The sequence below is a fragment of the Rissa tridactyla genome, chromosome 2 (assembly GCF_028500815.1).
Source record: "Rissa tridactyla isolate bRisTri1 chromosome 2, bRisTri1.patW.cur.20221130, whole genome shotgun sequence".
In the NCBI taxonomy this organism is placed as follows: Eukaryota; Metazoa; Chordata; class Aves; order Charadriiformes; family Laridae; genus Rissa; species Rissa tridactyla.
The window spans coordinates 9,241,760-9,255,363 of NC_071467.1; the positions used below are offsets into that span (position 1 = coordinate 9,241,760).

Here is a 13,604-nt window from a genome sequence, read left to right on the forward strand (position 1 = left end):
TTTTATTTTCTCCAGAATGCCAAACCAAAGCTCCCACTCCTATCAGCAGCTTGTGATAGGATGAGTAACAAAAAAGAACAAGTCAGATATGGCATCTAGCAAATGTGAGCCTCATTAGCTGAGGGACTTCTCAAGAGTTTCAACGTACATCCTTTTCTGGCTGGTGGTACCACAGTGTGTTGGCATTTGGGTAGTTGGAAGAAATAAAGTCCAAATACTTTTGGGGTTTTTTTGCACTTTTTATTGATACTTCATTTTTCAAATTACAGTTTCTTTTGACCTAAAATAATAGCTGTAGGACTTATTTTGTGTCATATTCAACAATTTTCTTGAGAAACTACTTTCTTGAAAGGTCTACTTTACTCGTTCAGAAAGTTAACTAAAGGAAACAACTTGTTCATCTGGTGTGACACAGTTGCACGGATGTACAATTGTGTGACAAACCCATCCAAGAGCACTGTGATTTTCTATCTGCTGTAAGCCACCTTGTCTCCCAGCGGCTGGCTCTCCCGGGAGGTAAGTCCTTCACTGGGAGCATCAGTAGGGCTGTTTTCTGCAGATGGCTCTTCATTACTTGCACTTCCTGAAAAGACAATTTAATTAAGATAAAAATAAATGTAATATCTTTGATGCAGCAAGCTAGAAGTTATACACTTTGTCAGTGACACTTAAGAGCCTTTTTATGCAGCTATAAATGTTCAGGAAGCTACTTTTCTCAGTTTGTGGTCCATTTCCAAAATCCTTTAGGCTAATGGCAGATCATCTAGTGGTAATTAAGTATTATGCTTTCAGCATGCTTTAAAAAACTGCCACTGGAATGCATAATAGCTTGCACTCCACTTGTGCAAGACTTGTTCTCTTTTTTGTATTATCTCCCGATACCTGCAGGAAGTGTGGGAACATTATTTTTTTGTCTGTCTGGAATACGTAAAGCCCCAGGCTCCTACCTCTGACATATGTCTTCTTCCTTATTCTTTACCTTCTATGATTTAATCTTCCACCCTATTTCAGTAGTGCAGTTGCCCGAACAACACCAAGAAAGTGTGCTGATGGTGTTTATTTAAAGTATCCTAGCCAGAGTGTTCCCATTGCTGCACAGATGTCCCTCATACTAAAGGAGTCTGTTTTCTAGCGGAGATTTCCAAAAAGAAGGTGTGAATAGAATGGGTAAAAGACGAATGCTAACCACAACATTCCTGATTCAGTCTTGATTCAAGTCTGAACTATGAACACTGTTGCTTTATTTGGACTCTTGTGAGGCTACACATGGTGTCTCAGAGCTAATGAAGAAGGCTTCAGTTTTGCTAGCCATTGAATTTTCTATAGGTGGGGTCCAGTCAGGCTAACTTGGACATGTAAATTATTCCTAAATGTCTAAATTCAGGCACATGAGTTAGGCAGACAAGATTTCACTTTAGAGACATTAAAGGTATCTCCTTCTGCCCAGTTGCAACACTGCTTACAGAGGCACTTATTTTAGAAGGACTGGTTCTGTTTAGATACCAGTTAGATGAGAGAGACATGTAGACTGGATCCAAGTCCACCTGTTTGGGGTGCAGTGAGAGGCCTCTTAATAAAGGGAATCACTGTTGGGCACCACAGTCCACCACACTGTGCAAGGGGAATTTTAGCATTCAGACGTACTGTCTGAATATGCATAAACATTCTGGAGCTCCTGTTTTTAACTGAATTTCAAGTTGTTAACACATTCCCTGGAAAAAGCTATCGACAGCTTTTTTCCACAATGACCACTTTTCTTGTTTCTCGTTTTGGTTTCCCATGGAAACCATCATGATTCAGAATATAAAGTATGTCTTTGAAATGCAACCATGAGAACTCCATTTACTAAATCCCAACCTTTTCAGGCACCGACACTTTCATAATTCCTCAGGTAAACTGCCACCCAAAATGCCAACTTTACAAACTAGTTTCAAACAAAACTTCAACAGATTTATAGGTCATCTGCAACAGATTCAAATTTTCCTTGATAATTTGTAAAGGCACTGGCAGGTAAATACGATGAAGAATCATTGCATTTATGACACAACTTCTGCTCAATAATCTTCAATTATGACAACATACATTTCAATTATATGCCAGGAACAAATGATACATTCTGTCATTAAATATTGCAGTCTGATCACAAAATGAAACACCTACTTCAACTTGGACAATATTTTTACTAAATGGAAAGAAAACTACAGGTAGCAGTTAAGCTGGATATATACACAGTAGCTTCTAGATCCAGCAATGAATAATCTAAAAGACATGTAATTTCAGCTGTACAAGAGATTCTAAATATGAGAGGCTTTATTCCAGAAACTGCAATGTATGAGTTTAGGAGTAACTCAGTTTTCTGTTGGACTGAGACCTAGGGTCTAAGATATTGAGCTTTGAGCCTTTAGTTATCCCTAATTTGACATTTCTAAGTCAAGACCTTTCACATGGCAGTAAACAAAGCATCAAGAAAAAAGTTTGAAAAGCCAGTTGCAGTTAGATTTTATGATCGCTGGTTTGTCCAGTTCTTCTCCATTTTACTGAAATATGTAAATATGTTGATTGTTTTTTTGCTTATAGATCACAGATGATACATGAAACTGGAAAGATATCAATTTGGAGGAAGAGGTGAGGTGGACAAAATAGGATTCATCACAGTTGGTTGAGATTGCACCTACAGCTTTGAACTTTGATGTGAAAAATGGATTGTTTCATTAGTGATGCCTCTTGCTGACACACTTGTAAACTCCATCTACTTGGCATGAGGCCACAAACTGCAATGCACAACAACTGATAGTAGTCAGAACAAACAGTGTATCATACAATCCAAAAACACTATCATGAAGATCTATAATTATTAAAAGGCAGGAAACTTCTCTTTTTTCCACAAAGTATGTGTTAGACTGGATCTCACAGTAGTTGACTGACAAATAGTTCCCCCTCAGGATGGAGTGCAAGGTACACCATCCAAAAATGGTTTGCAGCAATGCTCTCTCAAACCTAGCATCCAACTTCACACCAGAATCCCATATGGCAGCCTGGCAGCACTCCAGGAACAGAGTCTGAAGCGGTCAGGTAAGAACAGAGATGGAGAGCTTCAGCTCTGATGGTAGGTAAAGCAAGCTAATTCTGGTGCAAGGAGGCACACCAACCAAGCAGCAACATGATGCTTAGGGACTTAAAAAAAATAATAGTTCAGTTCTTTTCATTGAACACATTCTACAGTCTCATTTGTCCGTTCCTGCAGAGTGTATTTTTGGGAGCAATGCAAGTGATGACCTTGTACTAATGGACTGACACTGCTTTGCCATGAATTTTGGCACAACCTGCTCTCAGAAAGAAATTGAAGGTGTTCAGCCATCATCATCTGAAGTTCATAGAGTCCTTCTAGCTGAACTGATGAATATTATGAATCTTTTTTCACAAGGAGGTGCGCTCAGATTGTTATCAAGAGACCCTCAGCACGAGTACCTGTAAGTAACCATCCCATGTTGAGGTCTGGAGGAGAAATGGGTTTGATTTTTTGCCTACTTAAGTAGAAGTCATATGAGAAGTTTTAGTATTCCAGGGCTGAGTTAAGTTACTCTTTCAGTGTGTTTTTCTCTCCCCCTCTCAATTTTTATATTTAACATTCAAGTATGTTTAACACAACACCTCTCTCGTGAGACCCCACCTGGTGCACTGCATCCGGCTCTGAAGCCCTCAGCACAGGAAAGACATGGACCTGTTGGAGCGGGTCCAGAGGAGGGCCAAAAAAATGATCAGAGGGATGGAGCACCTCTGCTGTGAGGACAGGCTGAGAGAGTTGGGGTTGTTCAGGCTGGAGAAGAAAAGGTGCCGGAGAGACCTTATAGCAGCCCTCTAGTACCTAAAAGGGGCTACAGGAGAGATGGGGAGGGACTCTTTATGGGGGACTGTATCAGGGAGGGGTAATGGATTTAAACTGAAAGAGGGCAGATTTAGATTACATATTAGGAAGAAATTCTTCACTATGAGAGTGGTAAGGCACTGGCACAGGTTACCCAGTGAAGTTGTGGATGCCCAGGCTGGACGGGGCTTTGAGCAACCTGGTCTAGTGGGAGGTGTCCCTGCCCAGGGCAGGGGGTTTGGAACTACATGATATTTAAGGTCCCTTCCAACCCAAACCATTTTGTGATTCTATGATTTTGGTTTTGGCCACTGATGAGGGCTAGGCAGACCATTGGACTGACCCATACCTGAATGTTATTGTGTTCTTATGCCAGTTTGGATAGTTTTAAACCTTCTCTATCTCAAAACCAATCTGCCCTGGTAGATATTTTCCCACCTTTTGGGGGGATTTTCTGTAAGTGCTGGGAGTAGCCTCTGTCCGTGGTGCTCGGTCAACAGCTGTTCCGCCAGAGCTGTGAGTTCAGCTCAGTCTGGCATTACACAGTCATAATGCTGTGAGATGAAGTCCCAAAATTAACTCCCAGAATTAAGATTTGCAAATTAGGAATATCTTGACCAGCAGAAAGCCATCAGAGAGAGCTTGAAAGACATTGAAGGATACCAGGAAACTGATGAAAAGGCCTATAGCAAAATCTTGAGTCTGCTTTTGAAGAAAGATCACGAGTAATGATGCAGGCTGTCTTTTGAACAAGTAAATTGATGTTTGTTGGTGTTTGTATCAGAACCACCAACTTAATGATTCTGAGACACTATACTTTGTGTCACTCAGACGTCAACCTCAGTCCATTTGAGGTGGTCTGTCAGGCATAGATAGCCTGGGTGGCTTAGTGTCTTGAAGAGTACATTTTGTTCCCAGAAGTGCAACTTCCCCCCAAAGCAGAGGGCCTGGACTGTGTTCACTGTGAAGATGAGTCCTTAGGACATAAAAAACACCTGTAAGCTTGCAGGCCTCCAAGAATAATTCAAAACATCTCTGCCTGCCAGAAAGGGATAGTTTTGTTTGTTTTTCTTGAGGCTATCCAAATTTTTTTACAAGATACACAGACATGAAGGGGATTTTATTTACCAGAATAAACTGAGTGTTCAGAACAGAGCAGCAGATTGAAATCTCCACAGAGTTGATCTTACTGTCATAAGCAGTAAGAAAAAATTGAAGGAATCTCACAGCTGCATGGAAATTTATGGAGACAAAGGAGAAATACATGGGGCATAACCAGTACAGCTATTAAAGAACCCAAAGAAACTTATCTAGTGTGAGGTCAAAGCATGCAGGTTCCATAGTGAGATATACCCAAAGTCTCAGTTACAACTTTACAGTGGATAGAAGTTACTGTGTTCCTCCTAAGTCATACGACTCTCAACGTTCTCATGTTAGGTGCTTCCAGTAGACAAAAGAGGCCTGTATAGCTAGTCTTCCAGTTTAGTCAAAGTCTATGTTATGATTGCAAATAGAGAGCAAACTATTAGAAGATATAGCTTCATCATATCTTCTATCACCACTGCAGGAAGATTTCTCTAGCTCTAACTCCAGAACAATGAAACTTTATTACACGCTATCTGCTATAAAATAAATTTGTTTAGTGTTGCATCCTTTCAGTGTCAGGAGAGACTTAACTATGTACCTTTCACAATGCAATCTATGAAAAGTAATTTTCCACACTAACATAACAGGACCACAGTCAGAGGAAAATATTAAACAGAGAGTTTAAGTTTAATTTAACGACAGGAAACATTCTGCTCACCTGTGGATGCTCTCAATCTTCTGATATAATCAGACCAAAAGGAACAGTCTGCTTTTTTCAATCCTTTAAGAGTCGGCAAGGAAACAGTGAACTCCTTGTAGTTATCACCACCATCATTTGGCAGATACATAGGCCAGGGGGGCATCACCTCTGACATTTTTCTTGAGAAACTATGAGGGTAGTTTGGATTTCTAGGGGAATGGGAGAAAGAATCATCAGAAAAAAATGACACGAACAGTAAAATGCAGAAGGAGATCAGCTAGGTCCAGGAAACATGTATCCAGCCGCTCTGACCAGAAGGGTTCAAATTCAGTCCAGACTGGTGTCTCAGCTGACAGTAACTTGTTAGTCTGGTTCACTTCCTAAGGAACAGGTACATGAAACCTGTATAGGCACAGGTTTATGAACACTCTCAACAACCCTCAGTCCCAAAACAACCCAAGGTGCTCTAAAAAGCACATAAAATCACAGTTCCCACACTAGCTTTCCAGAGATGCTCCTCATTCTTGAGCATGGCCACAGCACAGTAAAGCTGAGGGTTATTTTCAGCATAATTCATAAAGGTTGCACTGTCTCTTCATATTCTTTCCCCTTTCCTCTGGGAATAAGGGAATGCTTAGCCTAGAGACTTCAAAAGTGCGGTCCTAGAACTAAGCTCTGGAAACAACACCAAGGTCTTTGTAGCCCCCCATATTTAAGTAGAATTTGCAGCTGCTCCATGGAGATAAAATTCCTATTACTTCTAGCTAAGTGTCATACTACAGATTTTTGGTATCTGCTTGACAACTTGGCCATGAGTTTCCAACAGTGTTGACCAAAGCCCCCTCTGTAGGATTACAAATTCCTAGAGGAAATGGAGGCTACTTGAGTGAGGGCAGAATCTGAACTACATTCCCTCTACTCCTTGCCCCCTCCCCAATTGTGGCAATTCTTAAATATCATATACTTACCCAGAGTTTACAAAATTGGAGATATACTGCATAATTTGCAAGGAAAGGCTTTTTTCTTCCAGAGTAAATTGTTCTTCATACTTTGGGTAGAATGGCAGTCCAAATGCATACTGAACATCCAGCAAGAGCTCCTGACCTGAACTAAAAAAAAAATATTTATATAAAGATAATTAAAACCATCATTTATTTATTTGGGGGAGAAAGGGATCTAATTTAATTCGGAGAGTAAAGCAAAGTTTTAAATAATTAATGACCATTAATTAGAGTGTGGTGAACTGTGGGGCTTCTTGAAATCACAACATAAAAGAAGAGCAAGCAATAACAAGGAGAATTTGCCATTAAGTTAATGCAGGGTCTTTAACATTTCTTACAAGAGGAAATTGTGGAAGACAGCAGGGCACATTTTCTAAAGTAACTGGGCATATAAGAGAAAGTGATAGAGGGAGAAGCCACTTGGCTATTCCTTAAATGCCTCTTAAGTTTTGTACAGATTTTCACTAAAATTAAATTCAGAAAGTGGAAGCAGGTGATGACATGGAATCTGGCAGCCATAAAGGAAGGTTAATTATGGTTTATTTCACAGACTTGGAATAAAATTCTGGCCCTTCTTAACAGCAATTGGAGTTTTTCCATTGACTTCATTGGGGCCAGGACTCTGCCCCAAATCTTTGGATAAGGAAAGATGTAATAGGAGATGTTTATGAAGATTTCTGTTAGACATAGTTTTAATCTAATTTCTCTGCTGGATGTGTGGTTCTGGTTCATATAGTCTGTTCTCCCCAAGCTTTATGTACCAGTCAAGTCAAAACAGCTTGAGATAATCACCTAGATCAGATTTAAGAAAGAGCAATTGTTGTTTCATTCCATGTAATAATTAACACGTATAATAAGGAACATTTCAACAATTCAGAGACAAGACTGGCCAGGCAAGACAACAACACTCACAGGACTTAGTATCAAAGGTTACAGAACTCAAGATATTCAAGTTCTGCAGAAAAACAGTGGCCAACTTTTACTAATAAAATTATAACTAAACTATTCTCAACACAGCTTTGAATGACAGCTCAGAAGGAGAGATTTCTGGTATGGTCCGATTGCATTTTCTGTATCCCATATTTAGACAAAGGTCTTATTGACTTGGTTAAATACTGCATGAAGGCAGACAGCATCAGGGGACCTGGGAAAAGGAACAGATGTCTGTGAGGCAGGAATAAACAAATCCCAGATCTACTCAGCAAGATTTCATCTGCAGTGTCTGCAGAGGTTGTTGTCAAAAGGTGGCACAACTGAAACTATTTTATCTTTGGACATGAAAAGCAGTAGCATTAATATGACCCTGATACTGCCTCTAATGGAACAAGGCTTGTAGTTCAAACCATTATGGGCAGGTGGGCTGAAAGCAAGATGGCTCCTTTACATTTTATGACTGGTGGCACAAAAGCCCCTATTTTGAAAAACAAACACACAACCCTCTAAATGAAATACATCTTTGGTTGTATTTTCCTTAGTCTTATCATAATACCTCAGTAATACTTTGCATCTGGAAAGTGAATTATTCACAGATTATTCACCAAAAAAATGTAGAACTGAAACAAGATTAAAGCATATTTTTCTTCCCCACATGTTTATAAAAGGATTAAGCAAGATCATAGTTTAATAATTTTGCTTTAAAAATAATTTGCTTGGCCCAGTATATTACAGAATGTTTAGTGTCAGTATTGCAGCAAAGGTACTATAAACTTACAGGAGCTATTTTCTTTTCAATAGAGTCACTTTTGAATAGAATAGAAGACATGAAATTAGTTGAGATGCTATGAAGGGACAAATGTACCCATTTAGGGAAGGCATGGCAGAGGTGAACTTAGCTCTAAATCTAAAACGAGTGGGCTGGGACTGAGGGTTTCCCCCAAAAGGAGACTTTGTTCTCAACCCTCATGTTTCTAGAGGTGAAATCTGTTAAGGTCACAGCCCAAACTAAGATTCAGCAAACTCCTAAACAGAGATGTTTTTAGGATTGAAATTATTTGTGCAACTGTAATGGGTTTGATACAGAGACATAAAGTGGTACAAAACTCTACAATGTCGTGGGCTGCCTTCAATGTTTCTGGCTGATGCTACCACACCCTGGCCAGTGAGTACCAATAGTAAGAGGATAAGAAAGAAAACGTAAGGTTAAAGAGGGGAAAGAGGCACATATATACATGCACAGAACAGCAGTAAAGACGACTGTGAAGCATCTAGATGGCAGATAGATGGAAAATACCAGGGGAACATTTCTGTCTCCTCCCTCAAACTCTGATCATGATCCATTTGCTGCCAGAGAGGAGTGAAAAATAGCCAGAAACACCCAAACAAGGATTTTGGAGTCTTGTAAGAGGTCTGAACAGTCTCAGGGTAGCAGCAGGTAGTAACACTGTTTTCACCAGAAGAAAAGCGGAGTGGGAGAAAGAGGAGTGACAGATAAGCAAAGAACAGCTTTGCTGTTGTACACTGCTAGCTCTATGGAGAGTTTTTTATTTCCTGAGCTGCTCCAGACTCCACTCCTAGAACCCCAGGGTGCCATATCGTGGCTCAACAGCATCAGTTCTAAATGGGGAAACGCAGAGCCCAGCAACTGTTGGACTTCAGAGGACAGTTTGATAACAGGGAGAACCGCAGAGACAAGGGCAAAAGGGATTTTTAAAGTCTTTTTTAGGAAGACATACTAATAGCAGCTAACTTCCCCTACAGAAATCCCTTTTCAAGGAACAGATCTGTTATTAAAATAACAGTTATATGTAAGGATGAAAGCTTGGATTTGGTGACTTCAAGGGACTAGTACTTCATGCAAAGGTATTGCTGCTTCAGGTCTTCTGTGTATACCTTTTCTTTTTAAGATGTCAGCATTTTTAGAAACTTATTCATAGCTCTTCTTACGTGACAGTATGACAGACTGGTAATTTGAGCCATGGGGCAGCTAGGAGCCAGACCCTACCACTTTGTTCACACTAAAATGAGCTCCCCTTGGAGAATTATTACTTCACTTCAGAAGGAGGCACTACTGGAGTTGAGTTATCCAGTTTACAGAAAAACAGGTGTTAAAAGCAGAAACTTTGTGCCATTCATAGCCAACGATTTAACAGCAGACCCTGAAATATCACTTGCTGGGAATTTTCATTACACAGTGCCAACCCATTTAATTGGGAAGGTATTGGTTCTGAGAAAATTTTCCTTAAGCCTGAGATGGAGTTTCCATTTAAATGTTTCCAAGTAAGAGAGAAAGGGATTTCTTAGCCATCAGATACTCCATTGTTCTCTCTATAGGACTGTGGCTACTTTCGCATACAAAGAACAGCTTCAACAGGGAAGAGTAAAAGATGAGAAGGTCAGAATTTAGAACAAAAATACCCAGATTCTGTTGATTAGGTTCAAAGTCTTGTTCCAAATCAAACAGAGTATAGATGTAAACCCAGTTTTCCAACAGTTGAAGTTAATATCTTAACCACAAGTTTTTCGAATAGTAAAAAAAAAAAAGAAGAAAAAAGAAAAACAAGAAAAAACCCAGCAAAAACCAAAACTCAACACTCCCCCAACCCAGAAATACTCAAAAATTTTGTTTGCAGAATGGAATTTTCATTAATGGCTACCCATAGTCATGGCAGTCTGAACAGAAGAATATGACCTGGCAGACTACCATGCTATTCTACGTTATGAGAGAATGCACAAGTTAGAACTGGGGCTGCAGAGACCTCACACTGTGATCTGTTGTAAATTAGGACATATATCTCATTTTGAACTTTGTCCTTGTTCTAGATCTGGCTAATTATTTCATACTGGAAACTCATTTTGATGATTAATGACTGACTATGGTCTAACAGTTCTCTTTTTTTTTTTTCCCTTTCATTTAAAAATAGTCCTTATTCTCCTAATGTAACCGTTTCAACTAATCTCAAAGCCTTTTGAGTCACGGCTTCTATTCTTAGTTGGCTTAATGCAGCTTTGGCTTCTTTTTTAAAACGCCACATCCAGATAGAAGCCAATGTAAATTAACTCAAAATTCAAATGACATCCTATACAACACCAATATACCAAACTTCCCACTGCTATTCAATCATTTGAATTTTAAAATAACAAGATAAACATAACTCTAGCTAGAGTTCAGCCAGAGTTACCAGTAAATTACTCAGGATGAAAAACCAAGTTGAAGAAGAATCAGTTTGTCATTAGTGAACATACCAAAGGAATATTTGTCAATCTTTTTAGCTGTGTTGACCAATAATTATATGTATTTTAGTCCTCATAAAGCACAGATAACTATTAACAGAACACTTTTCTAATATATATGGTCTAGAACTAGAAACTAATGTGTGGCCAAGAGTTTCCTTTTGGTTTTGTGCTTTAAAATTTTTTACTGATAGTTAGGAAAGAGTTCCAATACAAATGGAAATTTAAACCTGCTGAAAAACCTGACACCACATCTCCAATAGTATGTGGGAAGAATTTAATTGACATTTTCACTCCAAAATTCATTCTGTCTTCATGAATGCAAACTATTTTAACCGATTTTCTTCATACTCCTTTTAATTCAATTTTATGTACTCAACCTACTGTCCATTTTATGACACAAGCACCCCCTTTTTCGCAAGGGATACTGGTTTAGCATTCTGGGTTTAGGGGATTGGTTTGTTTGTTTGGTTGGTTGGTTTGGTTTGTTTTTTGATGAATGATGAACTTGGAACCAATATAGTCTAGCAGCCATATTTCTCAAGCCCAAGCCTGAAAACCCTCGATGCTCAAATGCTCTTCAGTCTCCCCCAGCTTTGACTAGAGATATTGGCCATTACGCTGTGTGATATGAAGCCAGGCATAGCACAGTAAGCTAGGCTGAGCAAAAATCTAAGCAGAGAACTTCAGAGGCTTAAGTTCCCAGGCCCATCCTACTGGGGACAGCAGCATCATTAGTCATAAATGGTCTACTGGGCAACTCCTTCTTTCTTCAATTTCTGCACAAAGCTTTTGGCTTAGCTAGAGCATTGCAACCCAGCCTCTTCAGGAGATGAAATAGAGAGATCTATTCATTTTGTTTCAGCTACAATGACTGTCTGAGACATCTCAAACTAATGTTAGTCACTGAGTTTAGCAGATACTGGTGATCTGCTACATTAATCCTTTAAATGTAAACTTTTATGAGCTCATTCTAACAGTTGTGTGAAAGGGTCCATGTTAGAGATGGGATCATGGCTTTGAGTTCCTAGCCTCATACTCAAGACCCTGTTCGGTATCCCATTGGCAAGGATAGGCCTATCACTAGGAACTAGGAAAACAAAACAAAACTCTTATCCACTGTCACTTGGCTTTGGTGACAATAGGTCATTTACATACTGATTGGATTGAACATAGATGAAACCCAGACCCATAGCGTTGGTGATAAACCTCTTGCTGATTTGAGTCAAGATAGGATTTCATAACAGCCATGTCCCTGGAGAAGAGGATATAAGGAAGAAATTTTTTACAATCAAGGTGGTGAAACACTGGCCCAGGTTGCCCATAGAGGTGGTAGATGCCACTTTCCTGGGAACATTCTAGGTCAGGTTCAATGGCACTCTGAGCAGCCTGATCTAGATGAAAATGTCCCTGCTCATTGCAGGGGGGTTGGACTAGATGTGCTTTAAAGGTCCCTTCCAACCCAAACTATTCTATGATTCTATGATTCTATATATGAAATGCCACTGCCTGCATGATCTTGTGGCCCCATTCTGTTTTTGTTTTCAATAAATGGATTTAAAATTAATTTCTGCAGGAAGTGTTGGAAATACTAAATGTGGTTGTTTGCAGACATCTACACTCTCTTCATATTAGTACCAGATTTGCAGAAGGGGGTCAAATATTCGAAGCTGTTAACAGGCACCATCTCATCCATGTCATGGGAGAAGAACAGCCTACCAACACTGCACTCTGCCTGGACTGAAATGTTCATTTCAATCATAAGCAAAAATAATTTTTAAAAATATTATATATATCCACATATCTCAGAAAAGGAAATGGTACATAATTGCAGGGAGAAAAAAAAATAATCAAAGGAGAGCTGGATATTTATAGAAATTTAATGATCCAATATAAGGCCTGGTGTGACCTCTGTAGTTCTAGGGATGCATTTGGCTCATTGTGTCTCCTCACATTACAAAGTCCTGCCAAAGAAATGGGGGAAAGCATGTGAAAAACAGATGAACATTTTTCTTTCTTTCTTCTTTTCAGGAAAATCAGGACATATGGAAAAAGCTTAACTCCTAACGGGATTAAACTGCCAAGTTTATCCACCTTTGTACCAAAAAAGCCCTATAGATACATGTGACTTTCAAAAGTATCCTGGAGTTTGCTGTGTCTTTTCCACTTGGGTTACTCCCAATACACGCAATGTTCTACTTTGCATTTTAGCTGTGCCAATTGAAGAAAATAAAACTGAAGTAGCAGATAATAAATTCAAGATCCTGAAAGCTCACATTAATTTAAAAAAAAAACCAAAACAAACATAGATCTTAATGCAGGAAGAAAGCACTTTTATTATCTTGTCAGGACTCCTAAATAACACAGATTACAGAATTTTGTCAGGGAATTACTGTATTAAATATCTAGTAATAGGCATGTTGACACTTGAGTACATCTTTGGTGGGCAGGAATGTGTTCAATATGCCTACTCCTGAGCTGAATGAATGGGTGCATTTCCTTGAAAAGGTGACGTGTCCATCCAAAGACACCAGAGCACCAAGGAAGTTCTCTCTAGATACATGTCCTTTGTGCTTGTCTTCTAAATTACACTTTGTGGGAACAGCCTGTCCCAGTACAGCACATACAGTTCCAAAAATTGTTTTGTACTTTTCTGAGTCTTTTAGCTGAATTTTGATTCCCTTAAAGCTGATTTCTGCTTTTTTTTAGCTTGGTACTTTGATTTTGCATATTTATGGCTAATTTCCAAGATTGGAAAAATCTACTGAATGATAAAGGCCCC

The 13,604-nt window shown here is 39.2% G+C and overlaps 1 protein-coding gene across 1 annotated transcript in view; it reads right to left on the bottom strand.

Moving 5' to 3' along the window:
• Positions 1-262: 262 nt before the first annotated feature.
• Positions 263-13,604, bottom strand: part of TG (thyroglobulin) — a 158,989-nt gene continuing 145,647 nt past the window's right edge. Inside the window, exons 46-48 of the mRNA XM_054193484.1 lie at positions 6,620-6,760; positions 5,670-5,860; positions 263-583 (exon numbers count right to left, since the gene is read on the bottom strand). Coding sequence (XP_054049459.1) covers positions 468-583; positions 5,670-5,860; positions 6,620-6,760 — 448 coding nt within the window. The 3' untranslated portion in view covers positions 263-467. The remainder of the gene's footprint in view (positions 584-5,669; positions 5,861-6,619; positions 6,761-13,604) is intronic.